General features: G+C 39.1%; 1 protein-coding gene across 4 annotated transcripts in view; it reads right to left on the bottom strand.

Annotated features, from left to right (window-relative positions):
* micu1 (mitochondrial calcium uptake 1) overlaps positions 1 to 21860 on the bottom strand; it is a 102923-nt gene that overhangs the window by 56101 nt on the left and 24962 nt on the right. For all 4 annotated transcript variants that reach the window (XM_036573729.1, XM_036573730.1, XM_036573731.1 and 1 more), the window contains exons 4-5: positions 15546 to 15708; positions 2373 to 2416 (exon numbers count right to left, since the gene is read on the bottom strand). In XM_036573729.1, coding sequence (XP_036429622.1) covers positions 2373 to 2416; positions 15546 to 15708 — 207 coding nt within the window. The remainder of the gene's footprint in view (positions 1 to 2372; positions 2417 to 15545; positions 15709 to 21860) is intronic.

The raw sequence follows: 21860 nt of genomic DNA, 5'->3' as shown, positions 1-21860 counted from the left end.
TTATATGTAGTTTCCTCAATTTTAGACAACAGGCAGAACTTAATCGCTCCCAGTGCTCTCAGAGCTTCTCTCTCTGTTTGCCTGGTAAAAGGTTTTACTTGCATGTTAAGCTAAATCTGCTGGCTTCTCTATGCAGCCACTGATTAGAGCTACTTGCGCTTCTCCACAGAGTAATAATGAAAAAGCTATATAAAATGTCAAACAATAAAAAGGAACTTGACTAAACAAGAACAAATCGTGCATATCCTTTCGGAGATTTTGAGACAGTGAAAAAGGATGAATTAGAAAGCCTTCAGAAGGTAGATTTAATTTAAAATAGTCTAGGTGACTACCCTATAGGGCAAAAATGCATAGAAATATGTGTGTCCATCAGGCTGGTTCTTACAGTAAGACACAGCATTAGGAGAACTAAAAATGTGCAAAATTGCCAATTAATTAGCTGTCAAAAGTCAATACCACAATCTAAAAATGTAAAAAACTGAAATAAACTTGGCGCTATAGGCTGGATCACTTTGTGTTGCGTTGGTTTGTGGGCTACATTCAAGCCCAGACGAACCACTCAATTTATTTTATTTCAGTCCAGCATGTATCACAGCATTTTTACTCATTTTATTAGTAGTTTTCTCAATTTTAGACAACAGACAGAACCTCAGTGTCCCCAGTGCTCTCAGTGCTTCTCTCTCTGTTTGCCTGGTAAAAGCTTTTACTCGCATGTTGTGCTAAATCTCCCGGCTTCTCTATGCAGCCATTGATTAGAGCTACCTGCACTTCTCCCCAGACTTCAATACGCCCTCATGCTTGTGCTGACAATCGGTGGGTGTGGCCAGGTGTCACTCCAGTTGAAATTGACCCACAAGTGTGTTTTCAGTTCCTCAAAGTAGACCTTGCCCTTGAGATATATGTTATCAGTAGGTTTTTAAACAGTTGTTATTAATTCACTAGTGCTTTATTATAAAAATTGTCAAGAACATTTCATTTTTTATATATTGCTATCAACAATTGTATTCTTGATTTCTTTACAGCCAACCTGGCCAATGGCCAATTTTATTAGCCTTTTTTTAACACGAAGCACATTCCCAGTGTATTGGCCAAAGTTGCAATATAAATATCATTATTTCGTCTTTAGTGAACCAAACGGATATTTTAAATGCTTAAACGAAAAGTTATTTAAAATGTCATGAATGAAATAAAGCGCTACACTAAAAGTAAGAGGCGACTGGCTATTTAGCAAAAAGACGTACGAGTGGATCAGACATAGCAGTGCTGCTGGAGTTTTTAAACACTGTGTCCACTCACTGTCCACTCTAATAGACACTCCTACCTTGTCAATCCACCTTGTAGGTGTAAAGTCAGAGACGATAGCTCATCTGCTGCTGCACAGTTTGTGTTGGTCATCCTCTAGTCCTTCATCAGTGGTCACAGGACGCTGCCCACAGGACGCTGTTGGCTGGATGTTTTTGGTTGGTGGACTATTCTCAGTCCAGCAGTGACACTGAGGTGTTTAAAAACTCCAGCAGCACTGCTGTGTCTGATCCACTCAGACCAGCGCAACACACACTAACACACCACCACCATGTCAGTGTTACTGCAGTGCTGAGAATGATCGACCACCCAAATAGTACCTGCTCTGTGAGGGTCCATGGGGGTCCTGACCACTGAAGAACAGGGTAAAAGGGGGCTAACAAAGTATGCAGAGAAACAGATGGACTACAGTCTGTAACTGCAGAACTACAACTGTTATGCCTGATTGGTGTAATCGTGCTATGACATTTTGGTACAGGTGTAGCAGCAGAACCTGCCTCACGTAATTTACATGGTAAAAGTGCAATACAGATCAGCCATTATCAGAATAATACATTATCCAATTACCTTGATTGCAATCAATTACCATTGATTGTAAAAGAGTAAAGAGTGAAGGTCTGTGGCTTAAACACTGTTACTACCCTACCGACAAAAGAAACTGCTCCACCATGTTCAGCTCAACACTGCACCTCCAAAACGCTTCACCAAGAATCCTTACGTGTAACAAAAGAGATGAGGAGAAAGAGACAAAAGGAAGAGCACAGTTCTGCCACCAATATGCACATTTGTTATCTTTCACAGAAGAACTTGCGGGGCTTACAGCATCGGTTAGGTGGTGTCGTGACTATCCTAGGTGGTTTAATGAACAAAGCAAACAGGGAAAGTGAGAGAAAAGTGCCTCGACGGATCCAAGGCCCAAGTGTGCCACTGAAGGGAGAGAATGGGGGTTTTATGAGAAGCGGCTTTTGAAAGACACGTCCTCTGCCGTCATCCTGCTGGGCTGCACAATAGCTAGGTAACCGCTCTATTTCCACTCATTCACCCACACACGCACACCACCCACTGCTTACCTTCCCATCATAGCGCTTCACCACGAACTGATCCAGACCTAGATCTGAGACAGAGGGAAGAGAGAGAGAGAAAACAGACAGAAGGTTAATTAATCTGAAGTTATGCATATTTCTCTTAGCCCACACACACAGCTTATCCACGGATCTCAGGAGTAAAACATTTATACGGAAGTTGTAACGGTAACTCTGGCAATTACGGACGTGTTCCTGTGATTAATATTTGTCATTAACAACCCATTTCCATTCTCCTGCGCTTCCAAATAAATGCCAGCGTCACTGTGTTTTGATTCATTCCTTCATTAAATCATCTGCGAAGTTGGAGAGCCTGGCCCAATGAGACTACAAAGGAATGAGTTAGGGGTGGGAGGTATACCAACATAAAAGCACGGGACAATGGCACACACTACCGTTCAAAACTGTCAACCACCGTTCTAAAGTCAGATACAACTGCTTTCATTAATATAATTATACAATTAGCCAAGAGTGGCCATGAGTTACAGTGATTTTATCATAGGTAAGAGTGTCAGCACAACACGAAGTGGAGTAAAACCCCCTTATTTGTGCTAAAATCATTCTAACATATGGCCTCAAGTGGCTTCTTGCTTCTATAAAGAAGCGCACACCATAAAATCTCATACATTTTAAAAAAAATTCAATAAATGATTTATGTTATTGTTAATAATTGCAAAAAAAACAATTATTCCAACAAGACATGAAGTTCATTTAGAGTAGGTTATTGTTGCCTAGCAACCATGGGCTGCTAAAAGAGGACTAAAAATATTCCCATCATTGTATACTGCTGTAATTAAATGACACTTTGAACTTTTATGGCTTATAACAATGAACATTTCATGATACAACACTGTTTAATGCAAAAACCTTCTGTTTTTCGCAGCACAACACTAATTTTCATTAGCGCCTCTATGGAATTTCCAGTCCTATATTAGCACCAAGTTAATGGTGTTGTATGTCTTTATCCCCACGCTGGGGCTGAATCTCCAACCATATGATATGTCTAAGAAACAGAGATTTGGGTTTCAGCCACATATGTTCAATTCCATCCTGGACAAATAGAGCACTATTTAGAATTATATAACTTACACACTACATACTAGACACTATATAGAAAGGAGGAAGCCGTTTGGGGTTCAGCCTGGGTTTGATGCTAGAACTAAAACACAGACGTGTGTGTAAGACATTCAAGTGACATTTACTTTTCTATCACAGTTTTACAGAGAATCACACAGTAAGTACTTTAATTCAAATCATATGAAATGGAGGATTTCTTGAGTCTGCTGTGTTTTAGTCTGTTTGCTAGTTTATCAGTGTGGTTCTAGTTATGAATACAAGTGTCAACAAACAAAACCGAGTTCTTGCTTCATCAGTGCACTCTGTGCTCCATGAGAGCAGCATTACATTCAAAGATAATCAAATGAACACTACGAGGACTGTTAAGGACTTGGTGCATTAATACAGAATTCAATTGCTGTGATGTGGTCAGAGGTGTTTGTATGTTGAGTATTTTACAACGGCTGTGAATGCAGCCAAGCCAATCAGACTTTAGAACTGGAACTATGCCATTTTATAGTCAATAATAATAGAGTCATGTATAAAATGACCCCGTTATGATGACAGCACTCAAAGATTTACTACAAAGATTTCAGTTCATTTGAATGACGCTATAAAAAAGAAATGTTAGATGCGTCCACAATGATGAATGAAGCTGTAGCCTAGATGATTCCTTCAAGTGTATAACTAAATTGTTAAGCAGTCTGATTTGAAATGCTCCATTCTAGAGAAACTTAAAGAATGGTTCACAGTGGTGGTGACAGTAAACAAGACATCTGAAGCTAATGCCTCTAAAAACTTCCTCACAGAAAGGTATCCTGTAAAATAGTTATAAATACGGTGCCTGATGCCCAAAACACTCCTTTACAATAATTTTGAGAACGTTTTGGCCTATTTTTAAAAATCCATCGTGGAGGGGTACATGCAAGGCCTTGTATGGTACCCAAAAAACTTATTTTTTTGAGATTTACCACAGTTTCACCATTATCAAAATTACAAATAAACACTCAAAAGACACCTGTAGGTTCAGTGGTCGTTTTGGACAGTAAATAAAATGGCTATATGCAATACACTGCAGATATTGTGACCACTTTAAAGAAATCTCGGTCAGTAAGTTTCTCTACAACGAAACATTTCACACCAAACCACTCTGAATGACTGTTCACATTACAATGAATGGTATATACAGAAATAGTGGAATTCCCATTTAATGAAGCTGTATATCATTGAAAATGAAGTTATATTAAAATTATTTATCACTACTCAGTGATCAAATCTTGAGGCAGATAACGTACCAAGGAATTAATGTGAGGTAAGATAATTACAGCACATTATCATTGGCTTTGGCTTAACCCTTGTGTGGTGTTGATGTTTTTGTTACTCAGTGGTCTGGTGACCCACCATATTATTGTTTTGAATCAATACAGCCATAACAATTTATGTAAAAACACCAGATGCTTAAAATATCAGAAGTGGCCAGTGTAGGGTTCTCCTTTAGCAGCTGTAGCCAGTCAGCAGCCTGTACATATTGTCCACCCTCACACACACACACACACACAGACACATACCCACTAACAGCAGGCCATGTTGGAGGAGAAATAATAATAAATCGCATCATTTTTTTCTTTTGGTAAACACTGAAAACGGGGCCCACAGACCCATTAGCCCAAATTATTTTAATCAAAAACCAATACTGTAATGTTGCTGTACAGTGTAGCCTTTACTATTCATCATCTTCATACCATTATTTATTTTGTATATCCTGCCATTTTTTGGTATATTTTGATATCATCTTTCTCATAGGAGACCAGAAAACATCATTTGATATAAATTTGAATTTTCTATCACCCAGGACAGAGAAAAGTGGCCCAGCCTGGCCTGGAACCCTCATTTTACTCAGTGGCCTCTGTAAGTGGTCTTCATCCTCTGAGCCTGTAGCGGATGATTGATAGATCAGGTTCAGTGCAGAGATGCTCCCGGAAAGCCAAACACACACAGTCGGCAGAGGAAAGGCTACAGGACAGGCCGGCCCTTTGAGCCCTAAAATCAATGTAATTCTGTGCAAAGAGAGATGAATTATGGAGCAGCCTTTCTGGCAGCTGGATGAATAATGAATCATGTATTTACTTTCGCTTTTCGTCAGTCTTCATCCTTTTCCCTCTATCTTTTCCCTGTCTGGAGCGCCAGTAAACAATATCATGCGGAGCTGAAGCATCTGACGCCCTCCGACCAAATCACTTCCTATTTGGGTGAGAGGTCAGAACGCGCTACCACAGCTGCTGTCAGTTACAGAGTGCTCTATGGCCTCTTTGTCTAATAATCTCTTTTTCTCCTTCTTCTTTCTCCTTCTTCTTTCTCCTTCTGCCTCACATAGATTACACAAAATCTAAACACGAGTCAAAAGTTGACTGTTGTGCTCCTAGAGCGCCAGTCAAAAGTTTGGACTCACGGTATTTAATGTAAAATGTTCATAATCTTAAAAACATTCTAAAGACGTCTATGTTCTAGACTTCAGCCTAAAGACTTAGTTTAGACGGTGGAAGTTTGTTACTTAGGTAGCTATAAATAGTGAAGTTTATTCCTTATGAATTTATTTCCACAACAAAAAGGTCTCAGCCTATCATTGCTGCCCAAATAACAATTATAACCAAAATGCTAATTTCACAGGAGGAGGCAAACATGTCCTTAATGTTTAATGTAAGTTAATGTAAAGGGATTTTAATTTTGGAGCTTTTCTATTGGTTCATTCATCATGAAATTTTCATGCAATGTAAAGGACAGCTGACGACATCTCAGCTGGCTCCTCGGGAAGCTGCTTGAGACAATGTCAAGCGTGTACAAAGCTGCGTTAAATCAAAGAAGGGCTACTTTGAACAACTTGGATACCATGATACATCTGATTGGATCCGAGCCCTCGTTTACATATTAAATACATTCGAAAGACGTCCTTTAGAGATGCATCAAGAAAAATCATAATATTCTCTACAAACAACTTGTATATATGAAAAGTAGCAAGCCGTGTCACTTTCCACTCCTGTTTGGATGTGAATGGTGATTGAAAAAACAATGATGATGCTGTGTTTATCGTTCACTACTGACCCACAATTGACTGTTCATCGCTTAAAAGAGTTTAGGCCGCAGATATTTTTGAAAACCCGTTTTAGGTCACTGAAAACATAAGTCTTTGAAAACACCCTCCAGGACGGAGGGTGTTTTCATGTACATGGGCAGAACGCACCTTTTGAAAACGCCGACATCGCTTGCGTACGTCCATTGCAGTTTTCATTTCTTGCGTATGCAGAACTCTGCCCGAAATACAGATGATCAGCGGGTGTTTCCTGTGTGCTCAGCTTTACCCCTTCTTTAAACCTCAGCATGGAGGCATCACAATGTACTCGCTCAGCTTGTTCAAATAATTTGTCATCTTGATTGCAAATATTAAAAATATCTCATTGAGTGCGTTAACATGCACTTAATAATCCAATAGCTGCAGAAAATCAGATTTTGTCAGTAATCCAATAAACGCGTTTATTTGCACCTGAATTATCAGATAATGGGAAACTCCAGGTCTACATGAGTCAGGCAGTAATTGGATTTCTGGTTTACAACCAGCCAATAAACTCACAGAAAAAGACATGACATAAACGTAACGTTAACTCAAATTTAATGGCGCAGGTTTTAAGACATTGCGCCACTTTACCTGGAAATATTAACATACATCATCTAGAAGATAAAGAATACTTAAAACCTTAACTTCGTATTTTGTAGTTTGTTGCAGCATCGCTCTAAAAGTGTTTGCTTATTTCCGATACCACCATCTGTTTCGCACATGCTCAGACTGTGAAATCTGAAAGAAATCAGAGTAAGAGTTTACATGCGCTGAGAAATCCGATTATTGAGCTAAAATCAAGCTCTTCTTATCAGATTTCTTAATCAGATTTCTAGATCGGAGTATGCTGTTTACATGACCATTTGAATAATCAGATAACTGCAGAAATCTGATTATGATCGGATTATTGAGTGCATGTAAACGCACTCTCTGATTCTATGTGGCTTCATTATCATTAACCAAAGTCAGATTTGAAAAAAAAACTCTAACTCTCTAACTCAGGCTTTTCTGTCTGATCAGGATTTTCACATGGACGTTTCAGGGACAGAGGCGTAACCTTTTTTTTAACTTTTATTTTCTGGCAGAAATTAGACTTTAAATCTGTGGAACATATTTTTGTAAAATCCAACATTTTTTCTGGTTTGTCTTTTTTATTTATTTATTTTTTTCTGGGATCTCCATGACCTAATGACCTGCCAGAACCATCACTACTCAGCGTTCTGGGACCTCACTGCTTACAGGTAAAGCCCTGAGCTTGTTTATCAATTTTTGTGACTGCATAGTTCCACAAATCTTCTTTGACAGTTCCGGTGTATTCACTACCGGAAAAAATAAGGAAAATCCTTCCAGGAATAGGTGTCAATGGTACTGTATCAGCTCTGTGTGCCACATCGCTGTTTTCTCCTGATATGATCCGCGTGCCAGATAACTATCGACTGCTGAAATCTCCTCGGCGGCTTTCTGCTTACACCCTTACGCCTCGCTTTTGATTTAAGAGCAGACAGAATCCCAATGGCAAAGGGACTTCAATAGATCTGGCCTATTGAGCGACGGATACATTAAAACCTGTCACCTATCCACACCAAGCCCTACAGAAACCCCGGATTAAGCAGTCACGCCGTACAGAGGGTTACTGGGGAGTCTGATCTGCAAGCCATCCTTACAATTCACAAATCAAAAGCTTTCAAAGTGAACAGGGGGCAGTTTCATCAGTTATTCAATCAAATTCATATCTGCGGAGAATAGAGAGCTCGTCGCCAGTGAGAGGAAAAGGCTTCTGCTGAGCGCTGTGGTGAGACAATGAGGTCTAATAATGACAGTGATGCTGTGCTGGGTAATTGGAGTGAAGAGGCTTCGGGCTTGGAGGGAAAAGGCAGGAGCGCCTTTCACACTAGCATAGCCTGCATTTCACACCAGCACTTCTCATATCTGCCTCTTTCTGCTTCTGACAGTCGGTGTTAAATATTCTTTCTCACACCCACGTGTTCCGTACCCGGCTGCTCCAAGCCTTATTTCCCGTTCAGAGAAAGAGAGAGTGAAAGGTTCAGAGAAAGAGAGAGTGAAAGGTTCTAGAGCTATGTGGACACGGGGTCAGCGGGGGTCAGTGTGGGTCAGTGTGTTGAGAGGAGGCCTCTAGTGAGCAAAATGTTAAAATGGTCAAAGTGCTTCTTAGCAGAGCTGGTTAACCAGTAAGGGTGGGATGATGGCAAAAATATAACAACATCACAATACTTGAAGACAATTTTTCACAATACAGAATATGTAAAAGAATGTTTAGTTCTGGAAACAGGCTGGAAAGGACAAAATGCACTAGCAAAACAGTAAAATGGTAGAGCCACATTTTAAAAAAGGCCATGAAAAGTTATGATTTACAACCATTTTAAATCACCATTTGAAAACTACTTCAGAATAGAAAAAAAGACAAAACATAAATTAATACAATAAGTAAGAGTGTAATGATACATATAAGCTGTGTCCCAATTCAGGCTGCGTCCTTCGGAGGCTGCATTTGAAGGCCGTCCCATTTTAAAGACTCCTTCATATGCGGCCAAGAAATGTGTCCTTTTCCATGGCAAAGAAGGATCCAACGGCTGGATCCTTCACGAGCTGACATTTCCCAAGGTTCACTGTGTGCCGGCGAGGATTCGAGAACACGGTGGCGTCAGCAGATGAGCGAACGGTGGCTGAGGAGACACTTTTAAATGTAAGTACTGGGTTTAAGTGAGTCGAATATCTAACGATACAGATGTTAAAAAAAGCCAAATTTGGTCTGAAGCTAAACTTTACGCTACGTTTCATTCTGTTTTAGGGAGCGAGGAGTCGACAGAGAAGCATCTCCAGCTCTAATAAATGAAAAACTATAAAACTAAAATCAAAGTTTGTGGCTCCATCTTTAAAGAACTTTAGAAGAACTTGACAGGAGAGGCGTTTCGTGACGCAGCGGTAAGGACGGGAACAGCGGTGCTGTGACGAAAACAGGAAATCCACCGTAGAGCAGACTGTCTCATTTAGTTCAGCCTCCGCGGCTTTACACGGCTTTTAAAGGTCACGCCTTCATAGACCGCGTCCACCGAAGGATTAAGCCCCTGAATTGGGACACAGCTACATTTTCAGGTTCAAAGGTCAAGATTAAATTAGTTTCTTTGTCTTTCAATTTTAAGGGTAATTCAGGGGATGGAACCGGCAACCTTCCGGTCATAAGGCTGGTTCCCCAACCTCCAGCCCATGACTGCCCCTCTCTTGCCCCACTTATGTACAGTGATCAGCAGTGGTGCTACGATTGAGCCCCGCGGGCCTACGTCCACCTACTTTTAACGCTGACCCATCCAACATGACAACATATGACTGCTTATAAAATCTTATGAAAAATTAACAAAAATAATGAAATAAGAGAGGTGTAACAATACATTGTGACACTGTGATACTTTTCATCTTTAATTAGATTTTTGAACTATTCTAATTTAATGTCTGATTTTTAATTTGGTGATTTTCTCTTTTAAATCTAGATTTTAAATCATGTTTTTAATTTCTATTATGGTTTACTTTTTTTTAAAATAACTCTGTATTTTCCAACTCTGTATTTTCTCATTTGTAAAGCGCTTTGAATGACAGCAGTGTATGAAAGGTGCTGTATGAATAAACTTGCCTTGGCTTGACAATGCATTGTGGAAAATGAGCATTCTATTTACTATGCCATATAATGCAAATGCATTGTTTAAACAACGCAAACAATCGGTACCAACAACTCATTCTAGATCTCCTCCTGCCTCCCAGCTCTAGTGTCATTTGCACATTGTCAAACAACACGATTATGATCTTCATCTCTTCATTTAAATTTTAATCCAAATATCATGAGAATACCAAACTGTGAATCAAATCAAATCATGGACTGAGGGTAAAGTTACACCCCTATGAAATATCAGAGATGCACTCGCTGAACATAACACACTTGGAATTTCATTTTTGACATCAACCAATAAAAAACACAGTTTAAGCAATAAGCATAACAGTAAGGCTACAGCTTCCAGCTGAGAAACAGGCACTAAATGTCATCACACTGTCACAAGAAGTATGATGCTATCGAGACTATCAAATCCTGCATTACCAGTGATAATGTCAGCGGAGATAAACGTGGGGAGGATGTGGAATTAAAGTATTGTTTTGAGCACTAAAGTAGCCACGCAAACCAAACTGCGTCAGATGAACAGTAACTACAGTGATCCAAATCTGAATGTGACACAATCAACCAGGTCATTAACGCAGAAGGCATAAAAGTCAGAAATCTGCAGCATATTAAAGCTACACTGGTCACCACTGCTCCTGTGTGCAAAGCAAGAGATTATAACGATTTTTCCTACTATGAGCTGTGAGTTATTCTGGTTGACCAGTAAGCCAGTAGATTAGCAGCACTGTACATTTCTCTTACTGCAATGTCTGAACAACTCTCAGCAAATGCTTCAGTTACGGATTATACTTTGTTTTTTGTAGTCTATGTCCTCCATCCAGAGGAGAGAGATTTGTCCCACCTGTGAATTTGTCATGCACATTCAAAACGGCAGTCCTGGCAGCACTATTGTGCGTGATATACTCCGCATATCCTGGCGTAATTTATCACAATAACACTGAAATACCTTACTGCCTACTCCTGGTGCACAAGGCACTCCTGTCCCTCCAGTGTGGAGAGGCTTCTGTGAAATGCACAAATGAAGCAGATTTTATTTCAGGCCTAAAGTAATGAAAGTAATCCTGCTGTGTGTGAGTGCTCAGAACCACCCTTACACACACAAACACACACACACATGCACATGCACACACACACAAACATGCACACGCACACACACACACGCACGCACACACACACACACACACAAACCAGTAATTGCAGGCCAGAGATCAAATCTCCCTCGTCAGCTTCCCCAGCTTGTGAGGATTCCTCATTCAGAACTGCTAATTCATTTCTCCACCACATAGTAGCAAAGTCACCCTCACGCCCCGCCCCTCTGGCCCCAATCTGCCAATCAGTGCTGCTGGCTGGGACACATTCTTTTAAAACCGGTCGCTGGTTTATTTCACGGTCTGATCACAGTGCCTGTGTTCAGTCTGACTTATAAACGAGTAATATGTTTATCACGAAGCTATCTGGCTGCGGTCCATAAGAGGATCACCCTTAACTTGATCATTAGGGGTCTGTGTCCGGTTGCATAAAACACCTTAAATAGAATTCCCTTCAGATTACCCTTAAATATCTGATGTGTGTTGCAAAAAAAACCCTTTGGCTATTACTAAAGGGTTAAATCATCATACACCTTTACATCGATCGACTTTCCCTTAAATAATCCCTCATGCATTGCATAAAGTCCCTTTGCTGTCATTTCTCTGAGGACAATTTAAGGGAAGGAAAATGCTCCCTCTAAGTTTTTAGCCAATGCGAGAAGCTGAAGAAAAGACTGTGTTTTGGAGATGCTTGATGAGGAGAATGTACCTGTGCACTTTCTTCATGAAAGAGAGAACCTGACATGAATAAAAAACACTGAGAGAGTAGATTTAACCCTCAATAATGTATAAGGTGGGGTGCTGGATGAAGACCGTACTGATATCTGGTAAATATCATTTTTTGTTTCATTTCCACGATTCACTCTTGATGCGTTTTAATCAATGCAGGGCTACATGCTGAAGCAAATAATGCTTTCAAAATAAGTTAAATGCATGTGAAGTACATAAGATAGATAAAGAAATTGATAAATAAATATTTATATCTACACTAACAACACATATTTAGACTGGGTGTTGAGCTGTGTTAACCTACCGAGGCTTAACAGCAAAAAAAAAAACTAAGGTTGTTAGCAGCCACGCAGTAAACCAACACAGATCTTTGCTCAAGGAGAGATTTATTTAAAGCTGTGAGATAAGCTTAACTCTGCTCTGCCCCACCCACATAGAGACTAAACTTCATTGTTGAACCTCCTTTCTCAGGAAAGTGATTGACAGACATGCAAAACGGCCAACCAGAGTGATTTTACATGAAAAGAGGTAGACAAAAGCAGAGCCAGTCAAAACATTAACAAATATAGATATGATTTATTTACGTTAACTGTATTAAAAATGAAACCTTTCCAGTGGAGTTTTCAGCCCATAATGGGAGATGTTCTGCATGTTTATGTCCTCAGCATGTATGGTGTCCACCGAGTGGAAAACTGCTCTTGCACGAGGAAAACTACTCTTGTGCGCATGGAAAACTATCATACTAAAAACCACACTAAACATTCACAAAGATAGAATTCAGTAATTACAGACAGCGTTTCAGCTAACGCCATTGTACTGGCAGACTATGAAGGTCGTCCTCTAGAGCTAAAGTCCTATTCCCCGTTTTTTTAATATGAAGCAAAAGCTCTGATGACCACTGACAATCTCAACCCCATTACAGAAATAAGTAGTAACCATTACGTCAGGGACCCGCCCACAGCTGCCAATAATGAATTAAACTCTTGCTTGAGCAGAAGCTTAATAGCGAGCAGAAAGAACAGTCGAGTGTCGGACGGGTGGTTTTCTTTGCGCGAGTAGTTGTCTTTGTGCATGCAAGAGTAGTTTTCCTCGCAAATTTTGAGTTGGATTTGATGCCACAGAAGACCCTCTTTGCCAACAGCTAAACTAAGCAGTTAATTTTTCATCTTATCATAACAGGTTATCAAAGCTGATTTAGGAGTCAGTTAGATACGCTAGGTTAGCTACCAAGCGTGTCATTAATGAATGAATGCTGTCATGGATAAGTTGGAAGTTTACTACAGCAAAATCTCAGTCACTACAGTAAACCTATCAGCGTTTCCCCTCAGCTAAGAGAAACGCCTGAGGGATTTTAAGCAACACCCTTAACAAATTCCCTTTGGTAAGGGAAACCTACCCTTCAGGTTCATACTTAATGGAAAATCTTAAGGTGTTTTATGTAACCGGAGCCGGACCTGGAGTTCTGAAAAGCTGCTTTATAATAAGCTCTGCTGTAAAAGTGCAATGCAAATAAAATTAAACACTGGCCGTCTCCATAGGCTGAGGCAGCAGAACTCAAAGGGTAGCAGCTGCCCTCCAGCCTCAGCTGTCATCCTTCCTGACAACCACATGAAAAGCAGGAAGGGCACTGGAGGCCCAGTCTGGTCAGGTTCCTTTCCCTACTAAGCTGGGAACACTGCACCCCAAAAACCCTCGTGACCTGTTTGCTTGGTCTCGGACTAATCAATAGATATAAAATGAATGGATTCCTCCAGCTATGTGACAAAGGTATGAAGCCAGTATTGATTTTTTTCAAACGTTCAATTTGACAACAACTAACACGACGTGTTTATTGACATCTACTTTAACCACTTTCTCAAAATACTGGTTTTCATGCAATTATATTGCATGAAACATATAATACAGAAACAGCCTTCATAGTCTTTATTGAAAAGCAGGCCCTACATCGATCACTTTGGGATGATATAAACATTTCCAATCCCAATAACAGTGAATAAAATTATCACGGTGTTCATTATTATTGTGGTATTGTTGAATATACTGAAACATTTAAAAGGTGCAAATGTACACTCAATTCATTTTACCTCAGCTCATTATATTGAGCAACTTTTAATTGAACCCCATAGTTCTTTATAACTCTATAACTGATTTAAAAACATATAAATAAGTATTTCTTTTTTTGGCTCTGTAATTAATCATAAGTCGTACTATTTACCTCTATTTTAAGTAAATAGCAAAAAAAATAAATAAAATTTCAAAAGCAACATATACTATTGTGCAATGTGCAAAAAAATTGAATTACAATAATTAACATAATAATTGCAAGCACATTTTTGTCTATAAGCCCACAAAAACAAATAAATATGTGCATTTTCTTTTCTATATAAGACTACAAAAAACATAAATACACATGTTAATTCCTTAAAAGGTTCCTTATGGTGATGCAGATTTGTTGTGACAGTAGTCATTAACATTCAACACACTGGGAGTGACAATAATCATGTTTAAAGCACTTTTACAGGCTAGTTGCTCAGGATCGTTTTTGAGCTATGCATATTTGTTATTGGCTTTATAGCAGTGCGGTTAAGTCATTCACTCTCAATTATTACTCAAATATTAGCCACAACTCCAGGCATTGCAGCCCATAATGTGTTGGTCACAGAAACTCATGATAATATTAAAAATGTGATGAATCGTTCAGCCCCAATTTTACTACTCACATTATAACTGCAAACATGCACTGCCTCTGTGTGTGCTTCACATATAAACTGTAGTAGGCTGTTTACTCCCACCATGATTTCTTAAAGAAGTGGCACAGTTATTGGAATTATTAAAACTGCTTGTATGATTGGGTTTTATACCAAAGCAGATTACATATTAGATATTATACATTATATATATTAAAATTGGTGACATCCCCACTCCTAATTTAATCAAATGGATATGATTAGAGCTGCAATAAAACTCTACAGGAGAATCACCAGGAGCAAAACAACGCAAGAATCAGGTGGCTGTACAATATTGCTGCACACATTTGTCCTTCTATTTTAATAATCATATGACTGTTCCTTATCTCTTGATTAAATAACATTTTAACATTGATTTCTACAAAGTTAAAATTACTTCTAAGCATTTGGTGATGGATTATGCCAAATTATGTCCTAAATTCTAGTATTACAAATAAAACTGACATTAAAATAAAAGGTAAACTCTGGAAAGCACAAAGGAAGCTGGTCCTTCCAATCACATATACCAGAAATAACTCTGAATTTTTGTGAAACTCTGAAAAATAAGCAAACCTTTTTAGCCACAGACACGGAAGACCATGGCTGACTGACCTTGCAGAGCACGGTCGTGCAGAGAGAGAGAGGACTGAGGATCTGTATTTATGAGCATGTCGTGCTTCATAGCTTCTCACAGATATAGCAACAGGGAGGAACACCATGGGCTCATTCCTAGAGGGAAGAAGGAAGGGAGATGGACAGAACACTCACTCTCTGGCTGCTTCTCGTTTGGCGTGATGGAACGAATGAAGTCCTGCGGCGTCATGTACACTTCAGCGTCTCCGTGCTCGTTGATGATCTTCAGCGTGGCGAAGTAGCGGAAGATCTTGTCTGGCGTGGAATAAGCTCTGATACGGTTCTCATACTCCATCACCTGCCACAAAGACAGACACAGCCTGCATTAGTTGGAGCGCTCTTAACAGTTTGGGTGACACTAGGATTAGGATTAGGTTTTGGGTTGAGGTTAAGGTTAGGGTTGGGATTAGGGCCAGGGTGAGGGTTAGGATTAGGTTTAGGTTTTGGGTTGAGGTTAAGGTTAGGGTTAGGATTAGGGCCAGGGTGAGGGTTAGGATTAGTACTACTGTAGACAAATTATAACTTTTGCTGCAGGTTGTTTTGATGGTCCTATTTCAATAAGCCTTAACAGCTCAGAGTCCATAGGCCACCACACTATGGGGCAACCCCCCACCCCCCTAAACACTCCATACCAAAGCTTCTCATGGTTATTAAAAATTCATGCTTACTAAATTTCTGCATAATTAAATCAATAAGATGTAATCGAAGTAAAATGCTCCATTCAGTCAGAATTATTCACAGTGGTGATGATAGGAACCAGATGTTCAAAGAGTTTAAGGCCTATTAGCTCTCTCACAGAAAGTTATTATATGAAATGGTGATGAATATGATGCCTGATGGTGGAGACCTTCTTTTGATAGTTCTAAGATATGATTTCGGCCTAAAATATATTTTTAATCCATTCATGACAAAATGGTACACAGGGGCAAAACTGTCCCCAAAGGTTCATGAGCGCTGTAGACATTGCGACCTCTGGTTCCCATCACCACCACTGTAAAGAAATCATATAATAAAGAAACTGCATCTCAACCCCTCCAGACAAACTGACGACTGCACCTGTTCAGTGATATATTTTTTATGTAAAAACATGGCTAGTAAAAATGTAATGGTCTCTTTTGTTGTGCACATAACCAATAAGAGATATGCAGCTGTTTATATTTATATTATTTACATCTCTTTGCCATTTAATGGTCTTTTACAGCTGAAGACAACAGCTGAAAGCTCCTTGGGTTTGGAGGACCATGGACATCAGCTCAGTCGACTCCAATCATAATGTGTGCTCGGGCGCAATTTCAAAGTTTTTGCATCCACATATTCTACAGTCATTAAAATGGTTGGATCTATTTGGGTATTTCCCCCCCCCCAAATAGTTAGAGTTAATGGTCAAAGTGGTCATTACAAGATTTTCCATTCTTCAGGAGATATTTCTGAGGAGTTTAGATACAAGATAATCCCCGTGCCTTAAAAAGGGGAAAGTCAAAGGAAAACAAGGAGCAAAAAAACAGGAGTTTCCACAACTTCAAAAAATGATTAAGATACACTGAGACAATGCGACCCCTAACAACCATGCAAGACCGGCTAGACCATTAAAACTGCCCCCATCAGATAAACAGCACTTTAAGCTTTCATCTTTGAGAGAGAGGAGAAAATCAAGCTGCTTCAGATCTGAAAACATCCACAGGTGTTTCTGTTCATCCTTCCACTGTGAGAAGACGACTCAGCGCTATGGGTCTGAAAGGATGTGTAGTGGACAAGAAGCCTGACTGAGAAAAGAATTAATTTCAAAGTTTTACTTTTGGTTTATGAGTGTTTACATGCCCAAGCTCCAGTATATTTGCAGGATCTTTTACTTTGTCAGACTCGCTACAGTCCTGCTTTGGTCTGGATCCTCGAATCTGCTGGTAGTTCCACGTTCAAAGTTCTGCTCCAGGGTGAGCGAGCTTTTAGTGGATTGGGTCCACGATTATGTACCGAGCTTCCTGAGTCTCTACGAAATTCTGGTACTTTACCTCTTTTTAAAAAAGCATCTTAAGACTTTTTAGATGCGTTTTTGTAAATTAATTTTTGTTTTAAGTAATTCTGAGTCTCTTTTCTTAATAAGAATCTTATGACTTTTCTTTTCAGACCCTGCTTTCATGAATTCATTTTGCTTTGTTTTAGAAATTCTGGATTTTGAAAAAGAATCTTAACAATTTTCCTTTTACATGTGTTTCAGGATTTTGTTCTGTTTAAGAAATTCTGGATATTTTAAAGTTGAATCTTAAGACTCTTCTTTTTAGACGTGTTTTTTTTATGAATTTTGTTTTATTTTTCTGTAAAGCACCTTGAGTTGACGTTGTCATGAACAGTGTGCAATATAAATAAAATTTACTGTTATTATTATTATTATTATTATTATTATTATTAAAAGGATACAGACAAAAAATAAGAACATTTATAAATCAAACAAAGAAGCTGCTGGTCTTCTCAGAACAATGGACTGACCACCTCAGAGTAAAGACCTCAACATCACTGAATGTGTTTGCGATTACTCGGATCACAGGAAGAAAAAAATAAATCAAATTCTAAGACTGAACTTTGGAGGTGTGGATTTCTTCGCAGATTTCTTTGAAAAACTGAAAGTGAATCTCCTGAAACGAATGGAAGCTTTAATAAAGGTTAAGGTGGACAAACTAAATACTGAAAGATTTTATATGATATTTGGTAATTGAGGCTTCGGTGTAAATTTTTGTTAAATATTTGTTTTCTGTTTTTTCCAAAATGTACTTGTACTCAGTGGTACTGTAAGTAAGCATGACCATAGACCAATGACCACTAAAGTAAACTTTATTTAGAAAAATGAAGAATCATCTACCACTGACCACTAAAACCATTCTAAACCACTGAAACTCTGAAACTCCCAGATAACAGACATTAGTCTAAAGTTATATTACAAACTGTACTTTGTGACAATAATGCAACAAAAAGATAGATTTGCAGTTGCAAAAGTTTGAGCACCCTTGCTCAAATGACATGTTTTGCTCTAAGTAAAAATAAGTTCACACATTGTCAACAGAGAACATATTTTTAATGCACAATAATTGATTATTTGCTGAATTTGATGTAATGGGGAAAAAATTAAAACAGAAAATGTGGCCTGTGCAAAAGTTATGGCACACTTTATATTTTATGGCCCCCCCAATACCGTAAACTCAGCAAATAAACAGAAACTGAGCACTAAAATTAGCAAACAATATAACATAAGTTTTAAGATTTAAGATAATGTGTCAACTTATTTTCACTTAGAACAAAACATGTAATTTGACCAGACCTGTTCAAACTTTTACAAATGACTAATAAATAAATATATATATATATATATATATATATATATATATATATATATATATATATATATATATATATAAACACAGCCACACATTAGATTATGTCTGCCAGGAGAAATAAGGGCAGTAATGGCAAACCAATGTGACACTTACTTGGGAGCTGACTATGAATCACATTGATCTTTGCTATAAAATGGGACAGAAATTCACAGGGGCCTCCCTTCATATCGACACAATCAAGGGCCACTAGCCTCGGGGCACCAGCAGTGAGAACCTGAGTGTGTGTTCATCTTAATGGGTGTGCTTGAGAGAAGAGAGCGGATGTGATGGGAAAGAGGTTTGTCAGGAAGTAACTGTGCTGCTGTCAGTCAGAAGGCGGACAGACATTAACGTGCCGGCTCACTCTCTGCATTAGCAGTCCGACGGGAGCCCGGAGTCGCTGCTCAGAGTGGGCTTTAGCTATGCTGATCAGAACACAGGAGGGGTGTGTGCGCATCACTGCCACTAATGTGGGCTACAGGGGGAAAGGAGCTGGATCAAACTCTGACAGGTTGGCATCTAACTGGCAGCAACGCCAGCTGCCACTGGAACATCCTGATGCCTGAGAGAAATCCAACAAAGCAGAGAACACACTGGGGGAATTCCTGGGTTGACACGCACACATGCACAGATGCATGACAACATTTCGTTTGTTCTAGATTTTGATTTAGCAAAAGATCTAATCCTAAACTTCTCTGCATACTAGGACTTAAAAGAAATGAAAGTTTTGCAGCTGATACGACTGATACGACGACACCCATTTTATTGGGCTAAAAAATTCTGGAAACCAGTATCAGACGATATACAGTTGTGTGCAAATGTCTAAACATGCCCAGTCAAATTACGATCTGTCGATTTTCTAAGTGAAAACAAGCTAAAACATCCTGGACAGAGAACACACTTAAAAATGGCTTGTTTCTTCAACTTGTTTATTCGCTGAGTTTAACATATTGAAATGTGCCTTCTGCTTTTACTTTTGCATAATTTTTTCCACAGTATGTGGAATTTGGTAAATAAACAGTAAGTGTGTACTAAAATGTGCTTCTGTAGAGGATGTTTTTCACTTTTTCACTTACAAAAATGACAAAACATGTCATTTGACCAAAGACGTCCAAACCTACATGAGTCTAACGTTATATTTAAGCAGTAAAATACAACAGAGCACCTGTCAGAACTAAACATGGTGTATCATTTAAATGTATATTTTGTATTTTAATTGTACACTGCAATAGTTTAATAGTGAAAAAAATACAAAAATTTAGTGGCAGGTAAGATTTTCAGTTGTCAATTATGAATTGTCAGATATGACTGTCAGTCTAAAATTGTCACTTTTCTTAAAAATTGTTACTGAATAACTGTAGTTTAGCACATCAGCTCATCTGAAGAAGCAGTCTCTGTTACGCCTCTGATTTCGGTGGGCTGTTTTTTAAACATATTCCTGTATGCGCTGCTGATTTTTGTGCAACGGCAGTGCTGTCATACAAAAAGGTAAGACTAAAGCCCTACATTAACTTATGCTGAAGCCATTTATTTATTTATTTATTTATTTAGCAGTGTTTTTGATTCTCTGCGGTTAACTGAATCTGTTCGTTAACTCTGTTACAGACACTTAAATGTCAAAATTATAATGCACAAACCTCTTAATGACCTCTTATTTTTGCATTGGTTCTTTTCAGAGCAAAAGGCAGCATGTTATACTTATGCTAAAAGTTTAGATGCATTTTACGTTTGTTTGTTTTTTTTCGTGTTTTGCGTTAAAATTTACCTGTACAGTCTGCATTACTGCAACAGCACTGAGCACTGTCACTTTAGCAGACTCTGTAAACACTGCCAAGAAATCATTAGATCCTCAAACATGAACAGTTTTCTTTGTCAGAGGTTTGTTACAATATATTACAAAAAAAGTCACTAATATCAGTGTCTTACTGGTGGGAGCTGTGCCAATATTATCACCAATGTTATTACTGATACAGTCACGGGACCTCGATATCAGCTGATATCAGCAATCCGATATATCGGTCAGGCCCTAAAGCGTTCAAATCGAAACGTCTGTCTGATGCTGATATTTGTCTTACGCAATGATTTGACGATACTGCTATCACTGTGCAGCCCTGCCTGCTGGCTTTGTAGTTCAGAAGCCAAGCATAGGCCGGCCCAGGAGCGCACTGAGGGTTTAAAGCCACATCCATGGCTCATCAGCAAGTAGCCTGAAATTAGTCATGCTCCTGCACCAGGTCACCTTTAACAGCTGCTACTGAGAATCGAGCTCACAGCTCTCTGATTCTAGACCTCTGAGGACGTATTGTCATTGTGTAGTTCTCTATTACCATCTGGACAGCAGGTCGTCTCTGTCTATAGGAGACCTGAGTGCTGTTCTTAGAAATCAGCTAGATCATGATCTATGGTCAATCCATGAGTTCCAACACCGATACGATTCATCCTACACACATTTTCCTCAAACATCACTTTGTTGTGTGAACTGTGAGGTCAATAAGAAGTCACACAACTTGGTGATGTCAATCAAATGTCCAGGAGTGTTTGATTACTGCATGTTATATTCATATCTCACCTTCTCAAAATGCAGATGATCCAGTAACATTCAGAGGACATTCACTCTTTGGACCACAATCTTAGCCATGAGCAGCCCAGTGTGCCCAGCAAACAAATCTTCTGCACAGCACTTGTCAAAACCAACGCAGAGGTTATTGGTAATTAAGCAATGGGAGGCCTGTGAGACCTGCAGGAAGATGAGCACTTCCCTTTAATTTACTTTGGCCTGTTAATATTGGCAGCGCTGAGGGAATTTAGAGCTATGGCACACAAGTCTAATCATATATCAGTACCGCTAAAATCATTGTGCAGTCCAAATGATGCTCCTATTTCAAAGACTTCATAGAGACAGGCCAATATAAACACCCAGCCATTCGTAAAAACAGGTCAACAGAGACAGATGAATCAATAGTTATGTCCATGAAAATACTTCCAGCTTTAAGGCTCTTTTTGCCAGCTTAGAGTTTAGAGTTTGAAATGTCTGGCAGAGTGAGAAGGCAGAAGGCTCGGGGCGATATCAAGTGTTTCCATCATT

Source organism: Colossoma macropomum, unplaced genomic scaffold (genome assembly GCF_904425465.1).
Source record: "Colossoma macropomum unplaced genomic scaffold, Colossoma_macropomum, whole genome shotgun sequence".
In the NCBI taxonomy this organism is placed as follows: domain Eukaryota; kingdom Metazoa; phylum Chordata; class Actinopteri; order Characiformes; family Serrasalmidae; genus Colossoma; species Colossoma macropomum.
Note: the sequence above shows the minus strand (reverse complement) of the source record. Positions and strands in the feature narration are given on the sequence as shown.